This window comes from Poecilia mexicana, unplaced genomic scaffold, assembly GCF_051168715.1.
Source record: "Poecilia mexicana isolate PSO_F unplaced genomic scaffold, ASM5116871v1 scaffold_7, whole genome shotgun sequence".
NCBI lineage: Eukaryota > Metazoa > Chordata > Actinopteri > Cyprinodontiformes > Poeciliidae > Poecilia > Poecilia mexicana.
In genome coordinates this window covers 6823861-6849312 of record NW_028263376.1, presented here as the reverse complement: position 1 = coordinate 6849312, position 25452 = coordinate 6823861, and the positions used below count along the sequence as shown (strand labels likewise).

The following is a 25452-nucleotide window of genomic DNA, read 5'->3' as shown; positions in this document are numbered from 1 at the left end:
GAAATCAAATGCCTCTATGAAATAAGTGTGACATTTGTATTTCTCAAATAGAAATGATTGTCAGCAGAAGTCATGTCTGGTCTGATTCACAAATTCAACTTCATGGTCCATGAACGGCTCGGTATCGTTTGGACTGAAGCAGGTCAGCAGATCGACATGGAAATGACAGGAAGAAGAAAATATAAAACGTATGAAGAGTTCTTCATCTCAACCCAATCTGCCCATCAGAACAAAACTGGGAGCACAAAGATCTTTTCAGCCGATTGTTCGGTTTGTTTTATGGCAGTATGTCAAATGTTAGGGGGAAAATGAACAGTTCTTATTCTAATTCAAAAATACTTTATTGATCCCAAATGGAAATTAAATAAAAATTACTTGCTATAGCAAGAGGAAATGGAAATGCATTTCAAAACAAAATGTAAATTCAATTCAAAAAACTTTATTGATCCCAAAGTGAAATTAAATGTCGCTTTGAACCAACAAACAATCTTTCCAGAGCTCAGAGGAGCCTGATGAGCGTCAGACGGCACGTCCACGAAGGAAAATGTTCATATTTCAGCTGATCCGTAACTGAAGACGAGACAAAATTCTTGCTGGTTGGTAGGGGTCTCCATGGCAACCATAAGACCTCTTCCACCTGCCTATCAGCTGTTTGGCAAACATGCCAGGAAAAGGACTATTCTGTCCTACCATCACAAATGTAAACATGCAGATAGCTAAAAATCTACTTCAACTGGAACTGTGTGCTTAGATGAGACTAAAGTTGAGCTTTTTGGCAACAAGTTCTGCAGGTATGTTTGGCATGAAGAACAGAGGAATGTGGGCCTACCGTTTAGTACGATGGAGGATCTTTGATGCATTGGATGAGTTTTCTTCTAAAGGTTCTGGAAACATCATTAAATACTAAATATGAGTAAGTCCATAGTGAAAATGAAAATTGCTCACCACCGTGAGCAATTTTCAACAATACCCACCACTGGGTATTTCAACAATATAAAAGTCTGAAATTCAACCTTCTATAAAATTCAACCGTCTCAGTTCTTCGATCTAGATCCTGAAGTTTCCACAGAACTGCTGTACTCAGTTTATTCTGTTTTAGTTTAAGACATTTTCGAAAGGCTTGACAAATTCTCCCACATCTGTACGCTTTGCAGCAACATAACTGAAATAAAATGAAGTACTAAGGCACGAAAAACATCTAATGCTGATCTAATTTAATGTTTCCTACTATATTCTCTCTCCCCATACCGTGCATATCTATGTATGGATATCTACATAGATATAGCATCAGATAGCATCTCAGCAGCCATCTGATGCTTCTTTTCTCTGGAAACATTTTTTTTTAATTCTTCCCGCTGCATCAAAACGTTAGAATAAACTCCTCAGACAAGCATAACGTCAGGTGTCTGTGTAATTATGTCTGTGTTTAGAGATGGAAATGACTCTGATCAGGTTCTGGTGAGTCCTGATTGTCAGCTTGTGTCGCTGGGTTTTCTTGTGTTTCTGCCAAACTTCTCTAGAATCAATACACGAACTGAAAGCAGAGGCTGCTTTCAATTTGACTTACTGACAGCAAAGACATCGTTAGTCTGAGAGTATAAATAAACACACACACGCACACACACACACACACTTCTGTTTGTAGCATACCTGAAAAAATACTTCAGTGCTTCATTCATACGGACAAAAATGAAAAATATTTCCAAGCTTTGCAAAAAACTAGATGAACAGAACAAGAAAGAGCTTTCCACAATATCACCAAATAATAATTGAATAAAAACAAATATTCACAGGCAAACCAATGCAAATTAGAACTAAAGTATACAACAATTAAAATGAAAAAGAAAATGCCATAAATAACTTTTGCTTTGGTCAGCGATGTAAAACAACTAGATCTGAGATCTGAGTTGTCTCACCTGGTTGAATGAAGGATTAGGACTGCTGAGGCTGAACGCTGTTACTGCTGCCTGGCAGTGGAGATGCATCGCCTCATCTCAGGTTTTTAATGTTCAGCATCTTTTTATCAGCTCTACCTGGAAACCTCTCAGTTACAAACCGAATCAAATTATATTTTTGTCCCTTTTGTTGCTTGTTGCTTCTGTCACGTCAGGTCTGCTACATTATCAATAAATATACCTTATTGGTATTATATTGTAACATGTAACTTTCCAAAAAATTCAACCTCAGCTTAAAAGCAACATCAGCCCTGAGGCCCCTGGAAAATATAGGATAATATAGGAGTACATGTTAATGTTAAAAAAAAAAAAAAAGAAATTTATGAAATACATGACTATAAGCATTTTTATATTTATATAATTTGGAGCTGCTAAATAAGAGGGAGGGGCCTCCACCTGAATTTTTTAAAACATCCATCTGTGGTTAATTATTCTATATTATGTGTTTCACTCAGACATGAAGTTCCTGAAAATAAATGGACTTGTCGGTAATACTCTAATCTATTGATTGGGTCATTTTGTGCAGATTTTAAATGATTATTTACAGAGAATCCCATTTCATTCATTGTGAAAATTAAAATGGTTGCTTTGTGATGGAATGTGACCCAGTGACGCCCAGTTCATTTTCCTGCTGCACCAGTTCCAACCCTCCACCTGTTCTGCTCCACCCAGCCGCTGACTGCTGACAGGTGAGCACCTTCCTTCAGGTCTTCAGGTCAGAATGTGTTTCGGTCGCACCAAAATGATGGAAATATAATTTTTAAGACGTACTTTGTTCTGCTATTTTTGTATCTGGTTGTTTTTTTCCGGCTGTTTCTGCTGTTCAGCCTTGCTCTCCTGTCAGCTCACCGTCTGATCCGGATCCTCCACCTCTTCAGGATGCCTCTCAGCGATAAAACTGATGCCCAGCTCAGCGATTTACTGACTGACTATGGCATCAAGCATGGACCAGTAGTGAGTAGGTATCAAACTGGGAGGCTCAAACTGGTGGCACTAATCCTTCCACAGGATTGATGTGGCTTTGTGTTTCAACCATCAGAAGTTTTTCTTTGGCAGCTGCAGATAAACGACTGAAGTGTGATGTCAGGTGATGATTTTACATAAATATTACTGCTGTTGACAGGGAATGTTTTTTCGCAGTGTTTGCTAGTCAACAACAGGTACAGTCCTTGGTAAAGTTCTCACATTTATTCAAAATATGGTTTCAAGAACCAATGAGCTGCTTTACAAAAGGTTTGTTTATAGACTATAGTTTGATTAGTAGTGTAAAATGATTACTTAATGGTGATACATTTAATTAGCATGAGGTACATTGAGTTGCTAGATAAGGACAATGTTACATGGCTATTACAGTTTATGATTTTTTTAAAGTACATGATATAATTTATTAGATTATTGACAAAAAATACATCACATGATTGTTATTTTTACATTAGGTATTAGCCGTCATTATTTTATTGCTGATTGTCACCAGGTTTGGTGTGAATTGTGTGTTTTGTGACGTTGTGAACTTTCTGACCACAGACTCCACTCGAAGTCTGTATGAGAAGAAGCTGGAGGAGGCCTTAGCCAAGGACCGGACCTTCTACAGAGAAGAAGGTAGCCTGTTTCACTCAGACGAAACTGTAAAGTTCATGTTTTATTTGGTCAAGTTTGATAAACTGCTGCACTTTGATTTTGCTTCAAATGCCTGGAATTTGACCCATTTCAGTTCATGCGGCAAATTTGTCCCCTAATTATCCACATCCCAAGTGTTTCTAAGCAAAAGAGGAAAAAATTTAATTGCTGGGGGGTGGGGGGGTTGTTGTTGTTTTTGTTGTTGTTGTTTTGTTTAGTGTTTTTTTATGCCTGGTGTAAAGCTTTACCTTGACTGCTTCTGGAAGTTGTATATTCTGGTTATTCTGTTAAATAATAGAAAAGGAGGTCACACCAGCCTGCCAGCTAAAACGGAGCAGATCTCTGATTTATTTACTTTTAACAAACTTGTGGATTTCTGGATATAAACAATGTTTAAACTTTCTTTTCATTTTCCCACTTAGTCAGATTTTAGATTACCAAACCGAACACAATCCATGCATGCACAGAAAACACAATGAGATCTTTAAAGCCTTTGCTTTGTTGTTGTTGTGATTCATCATCTGATCTCCAGCTCTTATGAAATACACCTGAATATTTGTGTGAGCCATTGCTTTCAATTTCCCCGAGGGCTTAAGAAACGTTAATTATGTAGGAAGGATCCATGTCATCAAACTGATCCGCCAAATAGTTTCACTTTAAATCTGCCGCTGTGGCTTTTCCCCTTTTCCTTCCTCGTTGTTCAGAGAGATGATGAATGATGGAGATCAGTTCATTTTAACCCTTTAAGCAGCTTTATGCTTCTTACTGCATTGTGACACAAAGGAAGAAACAGGAGCACATTGGCAAAGAAAAGAAAATAATCTCTATAATCACTTAACTCTTGTTTATTTTCAGTTCTTTCCTCTTGTTTTTCTTGGCTAACTACACAATTCAAGTTTTTTCAAATGTAAGCTTGATGATGTCATTTGCTATTTAAACTATGTAAACTCTGTGGATACTTCACTTACTGCTGTGTTGCTGTATTTTAATCCTGACAAAGTGAATCAGATAATTTATGTAAATTAGTTCAGAAGTGTAAGAATGTTTGTTGTTGCCATGCAGAGGAGGAAGTCACGTACATCATACATCGCCATCCGGTGAGTCCTGATCGTAAAAGCTCTCGTCTTTGTGTTTGTGCCAAACATTTGTACTCCTGAAGCCACTAATAATCTGATAATCAACAGCATCTTTTCATTTTGACAGAGAAGAAAGAAGACCTCAGCCAACCCGTCAGCACAGTTTTTGCCCGGCTCTGAGCAGAATGGAGATCAGCCACTGGACCAAGCTGAAGAGTGAGTGTTGCTTTCTGAACCTGGCCATCAAACAGACGCATGAAAGATGAGACAGAGCAAAAATAACAATTAGAGAACAGAAGGAGCCGTTTCGGATGAGAGCTGAAACAACAGAAGAAGTCCAGTTGTCTTCTTCTCAATCAGATGGTCGTGTCCTGGAAGACACCAGTGTACTGTAGCTTACTGAGGTCAAAGGTTATTTGTTTATATCACCATCATCATGTGGAGAGTCATGTGGTCCTCATCAGGAGTGTCCACTGCCAATTTTTTATTTCAGTTTATGATCTAAGAAATTATTCATGAAAAGCATGAGAATGGTTTCACTTTTTATTTCCCGGTAGATGCATAACTGAGATGAACCTAAGTCAGTCTGCTCATATTACAGACCAGGATGCAGATGATGGGAATTTGTCCTTTATTATTTATTTATTATGTTTCTATGCAGATGATCATGTTCTGTTTGTTTGTGTACAATGTTCCGTTCTCCAGGATGGACCAAGAAAGCAGCACTGAACTGGATCAACAGACACAACAGAACCTTCATCTGTGAGGCTTTTTGATACCTGCATGTTTAAGATTAAAAAAAAAGAGTCTCTTTCCTGCTCTACATCTTCCCTTCCTCTGTCTCAGTGTGTCTGTGAAGAAGAGCCACAGAACAACAAGTCACAGCAAACTGAAAGTCAAAGGGCCAATCAGACGGCAGTTGGCAGGAAAAACACGGATGGTGATCCCAGCAGTGCTGGTGCTGACCGGGTTAGCAGCTGGATGCTACCTCGCCCTCCCCACTGTGATGTGAAATCAGATTCCTGGCTTTGTTTTACTTATTTGTGCATTTCTTTTCTTCTCTCAGAAAGTAATATTTTACCCAGTCAGCTCAGAAAGCTTTAAAGGTCTAAAGTTCGCACTCCATTTCACCGCTGCGTCTGCTGAAACAGAAGCATTGAGAATCAGTCATTCTGCTTAGCAACAGCAAGCCTGACCATGCTCCTTTATTATGACCATGATTGATTCTAGTTCCATACTAAGCTACAGTAATTTTTCTTTCCCTTGAGCGTACTGCTGGACCATCACTTCTCCTGCTTCATCTTCTGAACCCTAACTTGATCACAGAGCATGATGGCCTCTCACACTAAGTCTGCTTGAGGCTACTTCCTGTTAGAAGGGAGTCGTTCCTTCCCCCTGTTGCCATGTGCTTGATCACCACTATAGATTGCTGCAAAGCGATCCAGTATAATGAGTTCCTTAGATGGATAACCTCTTCCAATCTGCATTATCAATTGCATTTGAGTGAACTGGATGATAAATAGGATAGAAGTGAATTTATGTAACTGAAAGTGAATCTGTGTGTGTAACAACACAGGATGGATTTGATTATGCACTTCTGGATACATTTTTTTAACCTTGTAAAAAGTGTGTTGAGATGTTGTTTGCTTGTTTTGACAATAAAGGGTAACTGTTTGTATTTTTACCACATCAAAGACTGAATGAAGACTGTTTTATATTTTTAGAATAAAAAGTACAAAACATTGATTGTAAAGCATAAGAAAACAGACATTTTATTTAAGATTCAAAAGTATTGGTAAAAGCAAAGTAACTCTATTTGCATTTGTATTTAAAATAAAAATAATATTAAATAAGAATGTGAGGGGCCCATGGTGTCCTAGAGGACCCTGGTCTTAGTCAGGTTAACAGGCAAAGGAGGCAGCTGAGGTTCTAGAGGGATGACAGGTGCTGCGCTGTGAAGACAGAGAAAAAATATTATAAGTTGTGGTAGATGTGTGTGTATGTGTGGTGTGTCTGCGTGTGTGTGTGTGTGTGTGTGGTGTGTTACTGAGGCCCCACCTCATCGAATGGCTCTGGAACCCGAGCGCAGTGATGAAGATGTTGATGAGAACCGTGAAGAAGACGAACACCGTGGCTACGTTGTTCATCGTGTCCAGCTTGGTTCGTTTCCGTTCATCATTCAGATCATACTTCACTGCTGGCACGAAACAAAACTACGTGAGCTTCATCAAACTTTAACGAAGGGCAGAAGAGATGGAGAACTACAGAGTCTGGCACAGAATCTGAGACATTTAAAACTCGTGTGATGTTGAGACTGAAGGGTAGCAGCTTTATCTGAAAAAACTGTGGAAAACCTGAGACATCTCTATCGCCCCCTGGTGGCTGTTCAGTAGTGAGCGCTACATCTGTGGACCGACAGAACATGAGCTCCAAAATATAATCAAACCTGAGTCTAACATTTTAAAGAAATGTCTAATTTTTACATTTTTTCTTTTCTTAATGTTTAAATAATCAAAATGTAGATTTTCAAACAACCGACTTGTTAAATAATAAGTAAATAACATTTTAATTTATTACTGTATTTTAACAAAATATTTGTGAGCTAACATACAACACTTAAAACAGAAAGAAAGCTTGGTTTCTTTATCAGATTACTACAATGGAATATTAAGGTCATTGCAGACAAAAAATATTGAATACATTTTTGCCAAAAAACTCAAAAATGTTTAACTTCATCTGATTGTGTTTCAATCCATTAAAGTACCATTCTTGTTAAATTTGCAGACTGCACATCTGTAGTGGGTCTTGATCTTAGGGGAGAATGAATCTGTCTACAGGAATGAGGTGGAGTGACTCACAAAGTGGTGCACAGACAACAATTTAATCCTAAACACAGCCAAGACCAAGGAGATCATAGTGGATTTTAGCAGTAAAGGAGAAATTCAACCAATATACATCTGTGGATACCGGGTGTATCTGTGGATACTCCCAGGAAACTGAAGTTTGACATCAGTTTCCTGAGAGATCATAACCTGACCTGGGACGTAAACACAGCAGAACTGGCAAAGAAAGCCCAGCAGAGACTCTATTTTCTGAGAAATTATATTTCTCAAAAACTGCTGGTGTCCTTCTATCGATGCTCTATTAAAAGCATCGTCTGCTGTTGTCTCTGTGGTTCTCCAGCTGCACAGCAGCACAGAGGAAAACTCTCCAGAGACTCATACAATCTGCCCAGAGGACCATCAGCTGCTCTCTGCCTTCTCTTGAAGATCTCCAGATCCCTCTGCCTCAGAAAACCAGGAACGTTTTAAAACACTCCTCTCACCCTGATCATGATTTCCTCCAACTGCTGCCATACAGGAGCATTAAAGCAACGACAACCAGGCTGAAGAGCAGTTTATACCTAGTAGCCATATGGGGGTTAAATGGCTCCTAGTTCTATTTATCACCCAATTTCATTATAGGCAAAGTAATTTTATTACATGGTTTCCATAATGGTAATAAAGATTATTGATTATTAATAAATGTATAAAGTGAGAAGAATAAAGATAATGGATTCATTTCATATGAAAAAGAAAACTGTCCAAAGTGTTGTTGGATGTTTCAGCTCGATGTTTTCACCCAGCGCTTCCAACAGTTCAGTCTCTTTGAGACAGACAAAGCTACATTTTTATGTAGTTTTTTTATATCTGAATTAAAATCAGATATGTATGCAGACATGCAGCATGTGAACCACAGTGTTGAGGACTGATCTACGCGGTGTCCCCAGGAAACGGATGATTTTTAGCCCCGATTTTGTAAGCCACACTCTCTACAGTCAGAAATGTGCTTTGACAGAACTAACTTACTGCTAAGAACAACGATGGTGGTGAAAAAGGAAAGCATGGGAATCACTTGCCAATAAATACGAGCAGCAGTCCCACTACCACCTGCAGCGTGATGGACAGAATGAGCAGAACGATGAGAGGGATGTAGAAGCGATACTCTGGGCCCACATACAGGATGGTCTTCAGCTGGGAGGAGTTGGCCATCAGCAAAGCAACGTCCAGCATACTCTGAGCTGCACTCTTCTTAGTGGCATAGTGGTTCATGTCAAAGGAGGAAAGTCTTTTACCAGTCTGACCCTGAAAGGTAAAGAAAACATTCACTCTCAACAACATGTCACAGGATAAGAAGATTTAGAGATCTTCTTTCTGGGTCTCTGTGTGTTTTTTTTCTCCAAACACTGTCATGTTTTCCTGTGTTATGGGTCTCTGTATTTGGGTGTGGCAGCATGAAGAATGTGTCATGGCGCTGCGACAGGTGATGACTCACCTGAGCCAGAGGAACAGGCCAGTCCCAACATGTGCTGCGTTCTATGTCGACATTTAAACCTGCCATGTCTCATGAACTAGAACATGCATGTCCTGTCAGACGCTCCCATTTTATGTGCTTCCTCCACTGCTCTGAGTTAAACTGATTGGCTTCCATAATACAAGTTAGAAACTGAGTTAAATATTATTTTATTCATTCAATTCAAAGTTTAAGCTATTATGAACTTTACTTATATTTGAAAGCTTTATTAAGCTTTCCTTATGAAAGTTCTGCCTGTCATCAAGTGTTTTCCTTCAGATTTTAATGATGGTAGTTATTGAAATATTGATTAAAAAGACCCACAACAATCTGGACAAATCACGTCTGCAGAGTTACAGGCTAATTTCTCCAGCCTAAATTTTAAAAAAATGTTTCAGCAGTTAAATAGTTTCTTAACAATGATCAACCACTTTGACATCTTTCTGTCTGATTTCCATGGTAACCACAGCACTGAGACTGTGTTCCACAGCATAAGACACAGTTGACCAGGACTTATTACTGAAACGATTGGAGAGCTGGGTCAGATCCTCTGGTACTGGACTGGGTCCAGAAGCTTCATTCAGTTTAATCTAGAACAAACTTTCAAAAACTGCAAAAATGCTGAAACACTATAAGTCAAGACTAAAACCGCATTTGTCGAGAGTTGACTTTGATTATTAATAACTGTAACACTGATTAATTCTAGTCTGAACTGTAATGTTTCTTTTTTGTTTTGTTTGGTAATTGTCAAAAAAATATTCCAAAGTCGTCTCCCTTTTAAAAGCCACTTTTGAATATTTTTGGATACATCTTTCACGATTTTCATATTATAGATTTCCATTTAAGCTCAATGTATGAAGAACTAAAGAATAACATGCAGTCATAAATTTAACTTAGTTGATATTATTGAAAAGTAATTTTATGTCAATAGCTCAATTCACTAAACATAAACACATTTTATGGACTATGACTGATGTTTTAAAGACTATTTCTGTTAATCATAATTTTGTTCTTCCAGCTGTAAAGAAAATGCGACGTTTAAGATTTGAGTATTACATGACACAAATAAAACATTTTAATAAAGAAATGAGGGATTAATGAAAAACAAAGCTTATTATTCCCAAAGGTGATCTTATGAACATAATCTGGAGCTGAAAGACAAATATCCCCTGAAGACAAATAGAAAGTCTGTTGTAGTCCCACGAGTTAGTAAAAATAATTAAATTGCGAATGTAAAGAGTACATTTTACATTTAGGACATCTGGTCAGCACAGCTGTCTGCCTTGAATACTTTAAATGCTTTTGGACCATCTCCCTGCTTCACCTTTCTCTAATGGAAACTTACAATCCAAACACAATGACAGGGTGAAGGCATGCAGCTCTGCCCAGTCATGCACATGGGTGGATGATATATCACACTTGGGTACAACTCTCACTGCAAAGCTTTCATTCACCTCACACAATGCTTACAAGTGCCATGGTAAACACCACAGTTATGAACAGATGTGTTGTTTTTGCTGTAAAGATTCTTTGAGATATGATTCCCATCTGGGAGTAAAGACCCATTCAAAATCATTTAAGATCTTTTTTGAAAACAGAGCTGTGGACTTTCTGGATTTGCTGCAGTAAAAGTGAATATAGGAGTTGTAACACGGGTTTGGTCAAATTCCAACCCTCCTTTCTTGGAGACCAAGCTGGTGTGAGTCTTTTCAGTCAATGGGAATGATCTGGTCCATTAACAAGGAGCAGAAATTCAGATATTTACAGATTAACCGCCAAATTTCTTTAAGCCTATTGTGATTGCATTTGTGCTGTTGATTTTGTCTGTAGTATATATTCAGTAGTCAAACTACTGAAAATATCATTTATTTAAATATGTATGGGTTTTCCATTGACAATCTCCTCAGTGTTTTGTTTCGCATAAACTTATTTCGTTCACAGAAGTAAAGTTATATTAGCTTCGATCCTGGATTATGTAGTGAGACTGGGATGTTAAAGCGCACTTACTTCAATGTCCCTCATTGTATTTAGAGCCACCTCCTCTCTCTTCATCCCGTGGTCTGAGGATCAGCTTTGCTCTCCGATGTCTCTCTGTCCAGCCTCAGACAGCCCTGCTGTAGCTGAGGAGCTATGAAAACCTGAGGGTGTTGATAAAACCCAACAGGTCTGGCGACTCCACCTGTGTTTCAGCAACATTTCCATGCTCCTCCCACCAACTTTTCACCTCCAGAATCATCTTCCTGTTTTTCTCTCTCCTTTACCTTTGCAAACACTGGATCAATTAGCACTATAAGTGAAGAAAAGTCACTTAAAATGTCACTGAAAGCATTTAAAACATTACCAATCGTGTTAAAGGCTGAGATAGAACCATATTTTCTGCCACTCTGGACAGAAAAGTGCATGGCGCTGTACTTCATTTAAAACAGGAGTGGAAAATAACTAGCTAATCTCATTACTGTAATTAAGTTAATTGTGTTGGCACTTTAAGTTTACAAAAATTAAACTTTTACTTCTTGAGTTTGCTTTGAGTTAAGAATTTTACTCAGCTACATTTGAAGTCATTTGATTTTACTGTGTGAACATAAAAATAAAATAAGATTTTAAAATAATCTTTTCAAACAGCATTGATTTTGTCACTGGGTCGGTAATCAGAATCAAAGTTGTTTCATCAGTTGGAAGACAGAGGAGCTGGAGAAACAAGCTTAGTTCAATTTAAGAAAATCTACAGCTGTATTCAGGAATCAGTTTAACTACAAGTACGATAATGGCTACAGTTTTATAACACAGAGTAAACTTAGTTTGGTTTATATTCAATATTGTGAGCATGTAAACATTCTGAATAATATTTTGGGGTTAGGGTCCGAATTTTGTGTCCCATCCAAGCAAATGTAAGCTGGTCTGACAATGAAAACCCTTGAGTCCTTCAATAACAAATATAAATATTGTCAGTTTTATCTGGTGCTTCTTATTCTAATTTGTATTAGCTAAAGCTGAAAACAGGATCGCATGCTTAGTTTGGGGACAGTTGTTTCACATCATTTGATAGGAGGGATGGGTAAAGTATTGAACAATGGATGGGATGAAGATCAGAACTGGCAGGTTCAGAGGAAGAGGAGAACCAGACAAAAGTTTCATAAATGTAGTGAAGGATTCAGAGATGATCAGCTGCAGCGAATCTTAAAGACAGCAGCTGACTGAATGTATGTCCCTTTAAAATGGCACACAACACCTCCCAAACATCCATGAAGTCATATTATGTTTTATTTTGTGTTTATTTATTATTATTATTATTATTATTATTATTATTATTATTATTATTATTATCATAAAAAGTGCTCCTTAAATTAAAATAATATAAACACACGTGGGATCATATATTTAATTATTTTATATTGATGAAGATTGAGATTGTTGAGATTCCAAAAGAGAAAAATGTTCCCCTGTCCTTCCATATTCAATGTTTAGTAGTCTTCCAACATACGGGTTACATTCAGCACAACTCAATATGGAAAAAGAGGATATTTCTTGATTTAAAAAACAAAAACAAAACATGGCTACATGTCAGAACACTGAGGTCTAAAGAGGACTCCAGTCCAGTAGGTGGCGGTAATTGACCTGTTTTGTTTCCAGCAGCCATGAAACTAATCAGTTCCTGCAGCATGTACAAGATGTCGGTTCGCCTGCTGACCCTCAGGGCGCTGAGAGGAGCTCCAGGTCTCTGCCGCCGGACTCCGGCCGTCACCGGCGGACTCCGGGCGGCTTCCTCCGCCACTACACGGGACCAAAGATCCGTTATAACGGAGTCCACGGACGAGTACAAGTTCGTGGAACGACTCATACCGCCAACACGGATCCCCGACCCGCCTAAACACGTCGGAGTTGCTCCGTCGGGCTGGATCCCCCCGGCTGAGTCTTCGCCGCCTCTGCCCTACATGATCCGCCGCTCCCGCATGCACAACATCCCCGTCTACAGCGACCTGACCCACGGGAACCGCAGGTTGACGCTGGTACGGAAGGTGGAGGGGGACATCTGGGCTTTGGAGAAGGACGTGAGGGAGTACCTGAGGCAGGTGACCGGGAAGGAGTTACCCACACAGGTGAATGAGGTGACGATGACTCTGAAGGTGAAAGGTCACTTTGAGCAGGAGCTGAAGGACTGGCTGGCCAGCAAAGGCTTCTGATCGAGGAAGAGGAGGATGCAGCTGAAGGACAACTTCATCAGTTATCTTTAAAGGACTGCTGTCAGCTTCCGGTCTATCAGAAGACTCTTCCTGTCAACAAACACGTTTAATCATATTCTGTTAAACCTTTAAAGCAAGATTAAAGAGAAAAGCATCACGAACTGTGTTGTGTTCATTGCAGCAGGCAAACATGAATGACTTGGATTTTTCTTTTCATGGAATGACTTCAGATTCTTCTGATTTTTTTTCCTGGTTGACATGTGAATGTCTTGAAGGTTAATACCAGGATTACATTCCGGAGAAAAGATTATGAGACACGATTGCAGTTTTCTAGCCGATCACTGATCTTTAAAAATCCATGGTTTCACAGCGAAGCATTTAAAATACTGGATAAAACAGCAGTTTTTCAAACTATACATCTTTTTTTTTTGGCTCAATTATTTTAACAAAATAAATCTGCAGGAGTTACAGTTCAAGCATCAAATCTTTATTTTTACATGGTGATATACAATTATTTACAAGTTGCAGAGTCCTGGGTGCCTCAGGATGTTTGTTAAATTGTGAGCTCTAAAAGTTGAATTGAGGTGACGGTGAAAAGCAGCGCATAATTCATAATGATGTCAACTTTTTAAAATCTTCACCAGTATGGTCATCTTCCCCACACTGCACAGCTTCAGACTGAGCAGCTGATCCTGATCAGGGTTTCAGGATCTGTTCCATCTCAGAGCTGTGATGACGGTCAGGTGTGGCGCTGTGAGGCGATGTTCTCAACCCACTGGCTGATCTCCTCCAGTTGATCCGCTGAGGAACACAACGGTGGATATTAAACCAGGAGCAGCAAACTGCAGCTATTAATAATCACATTAATCTTTATTGGCCTGTTTGATGCAACACAGCAGTCGACATACGGAGTGTGTGTTTCTCTCCTCTGCTCCAGTAGCGAGGTTGTGTTTGTAGACCTTTCACCTCCTCACTCACACACCCCGAAGCTTCACATATTTCCTTCTGCATTTCCAGCTCCTGGATAATAATAACAGAGATGAGAACAGATTATGGTTGGATTTTCCTCATAGTTCTTATAATGTTGGGTCTTTTCTGATTAATTTAAAGGGGCAGTATTATATGTTTTACAGACATTTAGTGACATTTTATAGCACAATCAAGTAACTATGTTACCTTCAGTTGTTAAAAATATGACTTCAAAGAAATCTGACTTCATAATTTAACACCTTGAAATTGGGCCTCTATCTCTTTAAAAACTCCTGCTTTCTGAAACTCCATCTTCAGGAAGTCATCACAACATGTCACCTCTATTAAGCCTTTAACAACATTTTTGCAAGCATTGTACTGAAAAGTAGCTCGTACAATGAGCTCAGCAGATGTGCAGTTCCACCAGCTGTTTACTAAATGCTGCTGGCTAGTCTGTAGGAACTGAGTGAGGGAGTTGTGCAGGGCTGCTCTGTGAAGCAGAAGATCAGAAGCTTGGAAACTTCAGCTGAGGAGAAGGCGGCACTAGGTCCAGCCAGGCATTTTGCACAGCTGAATGGTTGCCATGGAGATTAAAGGATTTCTCAAACATGCAGGAATTAAATCAACACTGGGTATGTTTTTGATAAGGGAATAACAATAAAATATGATGTAAAGCTAAAAAAAAACCCAGTTGATTTATCATAATACTGCCCCAGTTTAAAGCAGTGATATAAGAAGTGTTTATTACCGTGTTGCAGGCCAGCAGCTGCTGCTGGACCCTCTGGAAGAGGTCGGTCTCTGCGCTGAAGTTCGGTGGTTCTCTGCTGCAGTAGACCCTCAGGTCTGTTTCATACAGATGACTGAAGGTCATCATCTGCTGCTGGAGGTCGCCTGCTGCTAAACGCAGCGAGCTCGGTGAGAGAGCAGCTGGGTTCTCCTCAGCGCTGTTCAGGAAGTCACACTGAGAACGACAACAACAGGCTGAGATGAAAGTGAGAACCTCTGGCTGCTCATAGGTTGTTTTAGGAATTCATGCACAACCACCCAGTTGTAACTGGGTATTACTGCAGACTGTAACCAGTTCATATTTAAAGCTATACTGGTGCGTCACTTTCTTTGCTGCAGTAATAAGTCATTAATACTTCAAACCAAGAAACATTAATTGTACATGAATGTGTCACATGATTTGTCAAAATAAAGGAAATCAGAGCTTATGATCCAAAGATTACAGTCTGATTGGAACTTTAAGGAGGACGTTGCTAAATGTGGTGAGAACAGTAAAGTTCATGCTTCAAACAAACTAAGCTGTCAGGATGCAGCAAACTACGACATTTTTTAGTGGTGCACCAATTGCAGTTTTCTTGCCAATCATCAATCTTAAAAATAAAACTGATCTGCTGATTTTGTTTTTGGCCGATATCATGGTTTTTTGTCTGAAAAGTCTCTAAATGTTAAGTTTACAACAGTGGGGTGACTGTTAACAGCTCACATTTCTGTTGCTCTGTTTCCCATCCAGAGCAAAGGGGAACAGTGGCTGATTTTCAGACCTCTGGGGGGTGAATAAGATCGGATTCACATTTAAGCAGCAGCTGATCATCCAAAATTAAGGAAATGGGAGCCCATTTATCAGCCCGCCAATTTATCGGTGCATCCCTATATTTTTAAAGCATTTATTTCCACAATCCTCCCTCTAGTTGATCTATTAAACTAAAACTGATTTAGTTTCATTTCTGTGCATTTTCTCTCTCATCCAGCCAGAGTTCTCCTGCAGGTTGTCTTACCTTGGACTGCAGCTGCTCCAGTTGTGTCTGAGTGGACTGCAGAAGGTCAGAAACATCTGGAAACTCTTCTCCTGGCTTAAGAGCCGACTCTGGGACTTCGTACAGAGCTCTGTGGGGATCAGGAGTCAGAGGAAGGAAAAGAGCTGCTGTCACTGGAATAAACTGCAGTTTGTTAAATCACTTTTATTCTGATATCTGTCCAATGATTCAATGCAATCTGCTGGGCTTCCTTAGAAAGAAACTTTTTAAACTTCTTTGAATAACAAACTGAGCTTCCTGTACCGTTTGATTTCTACAATTAATTGGAATATATGTGTGATTGAAATAAGATTTTTGTTGTTAAGTGCCTTGAGACAACATTTGTTGAATGGCACAATAGAAATAAATTCAAGTCAACTTTAACTAGTTTGAAAATGACCTTGTAAGCCTCTACAAGCTGTTGTCAGGTCTTCATTTCACACCAGCTCTGCATTTATTAACAGGGATGGAACCAAACTGCTGCTTTGCTTTGATCTGATCTAATTGTGCAGCAACAAAAAGCTCCAGACATCAGATCAGACGTACTCGACGTGAGCAGGCCAGGGATCCAGCGCCGGCTGGAGCATCTGTCTGAGGTGAGGCAGATTCTCTGCAGCAAAAACCTCACACAGCAGCGCCTCTGCATCAGTTCTGTGGCCAGAAGAACCAGAAACAAGAGACAACAGTTGCTCCAGGAAGCCAAGCTGTCGCTGAGGGCTGGCTTTACCCTGGAAGGACAGCAGCCGTGTACATGAGAGAGAAGTTAACTCACAACATGTTGACTTTCATTAAACCTCGACTCACCTTGATTAGATCCAGGTCGTCTGCTTTGCACAGCATCAGTTCCTGACCCATCGCAGCTATTTCTGCTTCCACATAATAAACAGCAACAACAAAGTGTTTAGATTAGTCTGAAACATTTTATTTTAATGGAGTCATTTTCAACCCTAAGGCCACACTCACTTTTCTCTAAGCCGTCAGGATCCTTGGACTCTGCAGACGTTGCTTCAGAAGTTCCAAACTTGGGGTTGATTCTGAAAAGTGAAATTATGATGAGGGATCACTGTGCATTTGTTAATGCCAATCAATTTTCCGACAACTCACTGAGGAGTAAGGTGCTTGTACCTGCGGCAGATCCATGTCAGGATGTCTGTGCGGAGCGCTGAGGGGCAGCACAGCAGCTCCAGCATGCTCTCCTCCTCCTGCAGGTACAGGTCCTGCACCAAGGGACACGACAAAGCCTCCAAAACAAAACATGTTCACAAATAAGTTCTCTATATACACCAAAGAGGGTGTATGGTGAGTTTCACTTCTAAATGGATTGAATAATAATAGCAAATTGTGGATAGAATTATGCATAAACCACCCTGTGATTAATATTAATTGAAATATTCATGATTACTTAAGGTTTATCTTCTTTAATCGTGAATTATGTTCAGAATATTTCTGGGCGTTATTAACCGCAGTGAAGTTAGTTTCAAGTTGGATATTCGATATTCGAGCTCCGCGGAGTGAGCGGCGTTTACCTCAAGGTTGATACGATTTATGAACGCTAATGTCGGCCAGCGGTTCTCCACCGCTCCCGGCCCGAGCTCCGCGGAGTAACCGACGTTTAGCTGAAAGTTGATCCGATTTCGGAACGCTACTCTCGGCCAGCGGTTCTCTATCGCTCCCGGCCGCAGCGCCCGAAGGTTCACTTAGGGACTATCAACAAATTACTGAACCTAACATTCCTGTCAAAGAAATATAATGTTTTCTTCAATAGCTTCCAGGTCATTTGACCTAATGACTCAAAATCACTTTGAAATAATTATACTAGTCTCTTTAGATGAGGCACAGTCATTTGCTTTCCATTTTAAATAATTTTCCATTTTTAATTAATTTTTTTCATCAAAATTGAGGGTTTTTCTTCAATAGCTTCCAGGTCATGTGACCTAATGACTCAAAATCACTTTGAAATAATTATAATAGTCCCTATAGATGAGGCACAGACATTTGATTTCCATTTTTAGCCATTTTCCATTTTTTAGGAATTTTTTTCATCAAAATTGAGTGTTTTTATTCAATAGCTTCCAGGTCATGTGACCTAATGACTCAAAATCACTTTGAAATAATTATAATAGTCCCTATAGATGAGGCACAGACATTTGTTTTCCATTTTAAATCATTTTCCATTTTTAATTAATTTTTTTCATCAAAATTGAGGGTTTTTCTTCAATAGCTTCCAGGTCATGTGACCTAATGACTCAAAATCACTTTGAAATAATTATACTAGTCTCTTTAGATGAGGCACAGTCATTTGTTTTCCATTTTAAATCATTTTCCATTTTTAATTAATTTTTTTCATCAAAATTGAGTGTTTTTATTCAATAGCTTCCAGGTCATGTGACCTAATGACTCAAAATCACTTTGAAATAATTATACTAGTCCCTTTAATTGAGGCACAGACATTTGATTTCCATTTTAAATCATTTTCCATTTTTTATGAATTTTTTTCGTCAAAATTGAGGGTTTTTCTTCAATAGCTTCCAGGTCATGTGACCTAATGACTCAAAATCACTTTGAAATAATTATAATAGTCCCTATAGATGAGGCACAGACATTTGATTTCCATTTTTAGCCATTTTCCATTTTTAGGAATTTTTTTCATCAAAATTGAGTGTTTTTATTCAATAGCTTCCAGGTCATGTGACCTAATGACTCAAAATCACTTTGAAATAATTATACTAGTCCCTTTAATTGAGGCACAGACATTTGATTTCCATTTTAAATCATTTTCCATTTTTTATGAATTTTTTTCGTCAAAATTGAGGGTTTTTCTTCAATAGCTTCCAGGTCATGTGACCTAATGACTCAAAATCACTTTGAAATAATTATAATAGTCCCTATAGATGAGGCACAGACATTTGATTTCCATTTTTAGCCATTTTCCATTTTTTAGGAATTTTTTTCATCAAAATTGAGTGTTTTTATTCAATAGCTTCCAGGTCATGTGACCTAATGACTCAAAATCACTTTGAAATAATTATAATAGTCCCTATAGATGAGGCACAGACATGTGTTTTTATGGTGTAAAGCTCTTTGAAATGCCTTGTTGTTGAAATGTGATATATAAATAAAATTTGATTAGATTTTTGGATTTGGGTGTTTTCTGTCCGAGGCCACGTTCTGCACAACTGGGGTTCTGAAGGGATCCATTTTGGTGGCCTTGGGATCACACCTCTGCTTTTGGCAGATGATGTGGCCCTACTGGCTTCATCAGGTCGTGATCTACAGCTTTACTGGAGCAGGATGCAGATGAGGAGGATCAGTACCTCCAGATCCAAGGCCATGGTCATGGAAAAGGGTAGAGTGCCTTATTTGGGTCAGGGAAGATTGTCCTGACCCAAGTGGAGGAGTTTAAACATCTTAGGATCTTGTTCACTGTTGGAGTTCATTCATTTCTGTCTCTGTTCTCCACCCATGTCCATTAACCAGTTTCAGGACCCGACCAGAACCACTCATCGTAAATGACCTTGAGAAATAATGAGATTTGGTTATATATAAAAACAAACTTTAATGCTAAAAGATGATCCAGTTCCACAAGCCATACTTATCATCCAAATGGAAACTTCATGCTTCATGTTATAATCACCGTCCAGCGTTGTGCCAGGTGAGGCAAAGATTGTAGCAAGTTTAGCTTTTTATTCATCTCTGCAATGTGGACCCTCCCCAAACGGTACTCTAATCAGTTTCAGTCTGTTTACATGTCAGCAGTCACTTATAAACATGGTTATGTATGCTGCAGCGTGTTAAGAGGGTAAAAGAGATGGAGGAAAATACAGAATCCATAACATCAAGAATGAGGGCAAAATGGACAGGAGATCAATAGAAGGATTGGTGCAGTAAAGTGGTCGCTATGCCGATCTGTCGTGGTGAAGAGAGCTGGATCGAAAAGCAAAGGTCTCGATTTGCCAGTCGATCTATGTCCCTACCTTCATCTATGGCATAGGCTTAAAGGTATTGACTGAAAGAACAAAATCACAAACTAACGGCCAAAATTAGTTTTTTCCATAAGGTGTCTGGGCTCTCCCTTAGTGATAGGATGAGAAGCTCAGTCATCCAGGAGGGACTGAGAGTAGAGCTGCTGATTTTTCACTTCGAGAGGAGCCAGCTGAGGTGGGTCAGGCATCAGATTAGGATGCTTCCTTGACACCTCCCTAGTGAGGTCTTTTGGGCACGTCCCACCAGGAGGAGGCCCCGGGGAGACCCAGGACACGCTGGAGGGACGATGTTTCTCCAGCGTGGACGAGCGTTCCAGCTCCTCCAGGGATTCCCCTGGAGGAGCTGGAACAAGTGGCTGGGGAGACGGAAGTCTGGGCCTCTGCTGACCCCGCAACCTGACTGCAGACAAGGGGAAGATGATTGATTGATTTTTCTTCAATAGCTTATGGGTCATAAGACCCATAAGTTAATTGGGTCTTATTAACTCAAAATCAATGTGAAATTATTCTACTAGACAGGATAGGTGGTGCAAACTCATTTTTATTCCATTTAGCCCTTTTTATTCCTTTTCAGTTGGTCACATGAAATTTAAGATATTAAACACCAATCATATTTTTTAATTTGTAAATTTAAATGATGTAAAAAATGGATAAAGATCTAAAATGGGGAAAAATGAGGGTGCCTCATCTCTAATGATTAGTACAACGATTTCAAAGTGGTTTTGAATCAATAGAACACATGTCTTGAAAGCTATTGCAAAAACATACTCAATTTTGACAAATGAAATTGCTAAAACATAAAAAAAATGTTAAAATAGGAAACAAATGACTGTGCCTCATCTACACAGGATAAAAGAACAATTTCAAACTGGTTCTGGGTCAATAGGTCACAATACCTGGAAGCTATTGAATTAAAATACTAAATATTGACAAAACAAATTGCTAAAAAAATTAAAAAAAGTTAAAATGGAAAACAAATGTCTGTGCCTCATCTATAGGGACTATTATAATTAGTTCAAAGTGATTTTGAGTCAATAGGTCACATGACCTGGAAGCTATTGAAGAAAAATACTCAATTTTGGCAAATAAAATTCTTTAAAAATTGTAAATTATTTAAAATGGAAAACAAATCACTGTGCCTCATCTATACAGACTAGTAGAACAATTTCAAAGTGATTTTGAATCAATAGGTCACATGACCTGGAAGCTATTGAAGGAAAAACACTCAATTTTGATGAAAAAAATTCCTAAAAAATGGAAAATGGCTAAAAATGGAAAACAAATGTCTGTGCCTCATCTATAGGGACTATTATAATTATTTCAAAGTGATTTTGAGTCATTAGGTCACATGACCTGGAAGCTATTGAAGAAAAACCCTCAATTTTGACGAAAAAAATTCATAAAAAATGGAAAATGATTTAAAATGGAAATCAAATGTCTGTGCCTCAATTAAAGGGACTAGTATAATTATTTCAAAGTGATTTTGAGTCATTAGGTCACATGACCTGGAAGCTATTGAAGAAAAACCCTCAATTTTGATGAAAAAAATTAATTAAAAATGGAAAATGATTTAAAATGGAAAACAAATGTCTGTGCCTCATCTATAGGGACTATTATAATTATTTCAAAGTGATTTTGAGTCATTAGGTCACATGACCTGGAAGCTATTGAATAAAAACACTCAATTTTGATGAAAAAAATTCCTAAAAAATGGAAAATGGCTAAAAATGGAAATCAAATGTCTGTGCCTCATCTATAGGGACTATTATAATTATTTCAAAGTGATTTTGAGTCATTAGGTCACATGACCTGGAAGCTATTGAAGAAAAACCCTCAATTTTGATGAAAAAAATTAATTAAAAATGGAAAATTATTTAAAATGGAAAACAAATGACTGTGCCTCATCTAAAGAGACTAGTAGAATTATTTCAAAGTGATTTTGAGTCATTAGGTCACATGACCTGGAAGCTATTGAAGAAAAACCCTCAATTTTGACGAAAAAAATTCATAAAAAATGGAAAATGATTTAAAATGGAAATCAAATGTCTGTGCCTCAATTAAAGGGACTAGTATAATTATTTCAAAGTGATTTTGAGTCATTAGGTCACATGACCTGGAAGCTATTGAAGAAAAACCCTCAATTTTGACGAAAAAAATTCATAAAAAATGGAAAATGATTTAAAATGGAAATCAAATGTCTGTGCCTCAATTAAAGGGACTAGTATAATTATTTCAAAGTGATTTTGAGTCATTAGGTCACATGACCTGGAAGCTATTGAAGAAAAACCCTCAATTTTGATGAAAAAAATTAATTAAAAATGGAAAATGATTTAAAATGGAAAACAAATGTCTGTGCCTCATCTATAGGGACTATTATAATTATTTCAAAGTGATTTTGAGTCAATAGGTCACATGACCTGGAAGCTATTGAAGAAAAATACTCAATTTTGGCAAATAAAATTCTTTAAAAATTGTAAATTATTTAAAATGGAAAACAAATCACTGTGCCTCATCTATACAGACTAGTAGAACAATTTCAAAGTGATTTTGAATCAATAGGTCACATGACCTGGAAGCTATTGAAGGAAAAACACTCAATTTTGATGAAAAAAATTCCTAAAAAATGGAAAATGGCTAAAAATGGAAAACAAATGTCTGTGCCTCATCTATAGGGACTATTATAATTATTTCAAAGTGATTTTGAGTCATTAGGTCACATGACCTGGAAGCTATTGAAGAAAAACCCTCAATTTTGACGAAAAAAATTCATAAAAAATGGAAAATGATTTAAAATGGAAATCAAATGTCTGTGCCTCAATTAAAGGGACTAGTATAATTATTTCAAAGTGATTTTGAGTCATTAGGTCACATGACCTGGAAGCTATTGAAGAAAAACCCTCAATTTTGATGAAAAAAATTAATTAAAAATGGAAAATGATTTAAAATGGAAAACAAATGTCTGTGCCTCATCTATAGGGACTATTATAATTATTTCAAAGTGATTTTGAGTCATTAGGTCACATGACCTGGAAGCTATTGAATAAAAACACTCAATTTTGATGAAAAAAATTCCTAAAAAATGGAAAATGGCTAAAAATGGAAATCAAATGTCTGTGCCTCATCTATAGGGACTATTATAATTATTTCAAAGTGATTTTGAGTCATTAGGTCACATGACCTGGAAGCTATTGAAGAAAAACCCTCAATTTTGATGAAAAAAATTAATTAAAAATGGAAAATTATTTAAAATGGAAAACAAATGACTGTGCCTCATCTAAAGAGACTAGTAGAATTATTTCAAAGTGATTTTGAGTCATTAGGTCACATGACCTGGAAGCTATTGAAGAAAAACCCTCAATTTTGACGAAAAAAATTCATAAAAAATGGAAAATGATTTAAAATGGAAATCAAATGTCTGTGCCTCAATTAAAGGGACTAGTATAATTATTTCAAAGTGATTTTGAGTCATTAGGTCACATGACCTGGAAGCTATTGAAGAAAAACCCTCAATTTTGACGAAAAAAATTCATAAAAAATGGAAAATGATTTAAAATGGAAATCAAATGTCTGTGCCTCAATTAAAGGGACTAGTATAATTATTTCAAAGTGATTTTGAGTCATTAGGTCACATGACCTGGAAGCTATTGAAGAAAAACCCTCAATTTTGATGAAAAAAATTAATTAAAAATGGAAAATGATTTAAAATGGAAAACAAATGTCTGTGCCTCATCTATAGGGACTATTATAATTATTTCAAAGTGATTTTGAGTCATTAGGTCACATGACCTGGAAGCTATTGAATAAAAACACTCAATTTTGATGAAAAAAATTCCTAAAAAATGGAAAATGGCTAAAAATGGAAATCAAATGTCTGTGCCTCATCTATAGGGACTATTATAATTATTTCAAAGTGATTTTGAGTCATTAGGTCACATGACCTGGAAGCTATTGAAGAAAAACCCTCAATTTTGATGAAAAAAATTAAAATGGAAAATTATTTAAAATGGAAAACAAATGACTGTGCCTCATCTAAAGAGACTAGTATAATTATTTCAAAGTGATTTTGAGTCAATAGGTCACATGACCTGGAAGCTATTGAAGAAAAACTCTCAATTTTGACGAAAAAAATTCCTAAAAAATGGAAAATGATTTAAAATGGAAATCAAATGACTGTGCCTCATCTAAAGAGACTAGTAGAATTATTTCAAAGTGATTTTGAGTCATTAGGTCAAATGACCTGGAAGCTATTGAAGAAAACATTATATTTCTTTGACAGGAATGTTAGGGACTATCAACAAATTACTGAACCTAAGTGAAACTTCGGGCGCTGCGGCCGGGAGCGATAGAGAACCGCTGGCCGAGAGTAGCGTTCCGAAATCGGATCAACCTTGAGGTAAACGCCGCTCACTCCGCGGAGCTCGAATATCGAATATCCAACTTGAAACTAACTTCACTGCGGTGCTATACCGTCTGCATTAGTGGTGTTTCCATGAGAGCCAAAAATGTTCTTACCTATTATCTACATATACAATATTTGTATTAAACAAGAACAATCGTCTCTTTTCTGGAGACAAAACACATTTATTACATTCCCCGATAGTTCTATTGGTTTTTATAAGGGGGTTGTGAACGCCAGATTACTGCCAAATGTTAAAATTAAAGTGCTACTTAAACAAGTCACTGAACAACAAAGCGTGTCTTTCAGGACAAAAATTAATCCTTGAACTAACATTAAAACTTTAAGAATATTTTCAGATTTTAAACGATGTTTTAAGTTTCTACAAACTTTCATCTGCTCTCAGTTAAACATGATTCACATACAAATGAATTGGAAAAACGGGATGGTCAAAAACTACTATTATTATGTAAGTATTCAGAGACGAAACAACGCAGCGAAGAAGCCAGTTTAACAGATTATCATAACATTAAACAATGATCAACAAGGGCTAACGGAAATTAACTTTATTTACCTGCAGTGAGTCATAAACATGGCTAGCAAACTGCTTCTCTGTCAAACCACCCGCCATTTTCCCACTGAATTCTTCTTGTGTTTAATGGCGGGTGACGTCAAACATTCCAACATTTAGATGTTTTATCGCCATCTACTGTGCTGGAGTGTGGATCTGATTATTTTTTTTATTTTCTACCTAAACTAAATTCAGATTTATGATCCGGTTTCCTTTAAAAAATTTATAAATGATTATTTATTTTGTCATGTTTAAGTAATACCTTAATACCACACTCACACATATGAGTTTAAGTGACATCCCATTACTAATCCATGGGGTTCAATTTGAAGTTGGTCCAGCTTTTGCATTAGAACAGCTAACTCTTCTGGGAATGTTGTCCACAAGGTTTAGGTGTGTTTATGGGGATTTTTGACCATTCTTCCTGAAGCGCATTTGTAAGGTCACAAATGCACTTCATGGCTGAGTTGCTGTCATTCCGAAACACTTACATTTTCTCATAATACATCTGACAGTTGACAGTGTTTCACAACTGGATTTGTTACACAGGTAGTATCCTATCACAGTTCCTCG

General features: G+C 37.8%; 4 protein-coding genes across 6 annotated transcripts; 2 read left to right on the top strand and 2 right to left on the bottom strand.

Annotated features, from left to right (window-relative positions):
• The first annotated feature begins 1015 nt into the window (after positions 1-1015).
• On the top strand, positions 1016-6342 carry emd (emerin). The gene is made up of 6 exons (XM_088006951.1): positions 1016-2913; positions 3480-3554; positions 4635-4669; positions 4776-4864; positions 5354-5410; positions 5495-6342. The coding sequence occupies exons 1-6, from the start codon at positions 2835-2837 to the stop codon at positions 5658-5660; spliced, it is 501 nt and encodes a 166-aa protein (XP_087863077.1). The 5' UTR covers positions 1016-2834; the 3' UTR covers positions 5661-6342.
• Positions 6343-6390: 48 nt separating this feature from the next.
• LOC106924490 (ninjurin-1) lies at positions 6391-11142 on the bottom strand. Of its 2 annotated transcripts, none has more exons than XM_088006952.1 (4): positions 10988-11142; positions 8547-8772; positions 6707-6845; positions 6391-6600 (listed from the first exon to the last, which is right to left on the bottom strand). In XM_088006952.1, the coding sequence occupies exons 1-4, from the start codon at positions 11030-11032 to the stop codon at positions 6525-6527; spliced, it is 486 nt and encodes a 161-aa protein (XP_087863078.1). In that variant the 5' UTR covers positions 11033-11142; the 3' UTR covers positions 6391-6524. The 2 variants fall into 2 exon arrangements, with proteins under 2 accessions (XP_087863078.1, XP_087863079.1); XM_088006953.1 differs by having other exon boundaries at positions 6707-6842.
• Positions 11143-12639: 1497 nt separating this feature from the next.
• Positions 12640-13322, top strand: mrpl49 (mitochondrial ribosomal protein L49). The gene has a single exon (XM_014998225.2). It carries the CDS (start codon positions 12640-12642, stop codon positions 13159-13161), a length of 522 nt encoding a protein of 173 aa, XP_014853711.2. The 3' UTR covers positions 13162-13322.
• Positions 13323-13626: 304 nt separating this feature from the next.
• On the bottom strand, positions 13627-24992 carry haus7 (HAUS augmin-like complex, subunit 7). Of its 2 annotated transcripts, none has more exons than XM_014998223.2 (9): positions 24883-24992; positions 17055-17170; positions 16893-16963; positions 16734-16798; positions 16476-16657; positions 15912-16020; positions 14879-15091; positions 14070-14181; positions 13627-13962 (listed from the first exon to the last, which is right to left on the bottom strand). In XM_014998223.2, the coding sequence occupies exons 1-9, from the start codon at positions 24937-24939 to the stop codon at positions 13901-13903; spliced, it is 987 nt and encodes a 328-aa protein (XP_014853709.2). In that variant the 5' UTR covers positions 24940-24992; the 3' UTR covers positions 13627-13900. The 2 variants fall into 2 exon arrangements, with proteins under 2 accessions (XP_014853709.2, XP_014853710.2); XM_014998224.2 differs by having other exon boundaries at positions 16734-16795.
• Positions 24993-25452: the final 460 nt, after the last annotated feature.

What these genes read in the sequence shown, in the direction of transcription:
- emd (XM_088006951.1), top strand. Translation starts at nt 2,835, where the DNA reads ATGCCTCTCAGCGATAAAACTGATGCCCAGCTCAGCGATTTACTGACT. An exon ending in CAAGCATGGACCAGTAGTGA is followed by an intron (nt 2,914 to 3,479) that starts GTAGGTATCAAA and finishes TTCTGACCACAG; the next exon opens with ACTCCACTCGAAGTCTGTAT. An exon ending in ACACAACAGAACCTTCATCT is followed by an intron (nt 5,411 to 5,494) that starts GTGAGGCTTTTT and finishes CCTCTGTCTCAG; the next exon opens with TGTGTCTGTGAAGAAGAGCC.
- LOC106924490 (XM_088006952.1), bottom strand. Translation starts at nt 11,032, where the DNA reads ATGAAGAGAGAGGAGGTGGCTCTAAATACAATGAGGGACATTGAA. An exon ending in ATACAATGAGGGACATTGAA is followed by an intron (nt 8,773 to 10,987) that starts GTAAGTGCGCTT and finishes TTTACCTTTCAG; the next exon opens with GGTCAGACTGGTAAAAGACT. An exon ending in ACTGCTGCTCGTATTTATTG is followed by an intron (nt 6,846 to 8,546) that starts GCAAGTGATTCC and finishes GTTTCGTGCCAG; the next exon opens with CAGTGAAGTATGATCTGAAT.
- mrpl49 (XM_014998225.2), top strand. Translation starts at nt 12,640, where the DNA reads ATGTACAAGATGTCGGTTCGCCTGCTGACCCTCAGGGCGCTGAGAGGA.
- haus7 (XM_014998223.2), bottom strand. Translation starts at nt 24,939, where the DNA reads ATGGCGGGTGGTTTGACAGAGAAGCAGTTTGCTAGCCATGTTTATGAC. An exon ending in CCCTGGCCTGCTCACGTCGA is followed by an intron (nt 16,021 to 16,475) that starts GTACGTCTGATC and finishes TGATCCCCACAG; the next exon opens with AGCTCTGTACGAAGTCCCAG. An exon ending in AGGAGAGAAACACACACTCC is followed by an intron (nt 13,963 to 14,069) that starts GTATGTCGACTG and finishes TGTGTTCCTCAG; the next exon opens with CGGATCAACTGGAGGAGATC.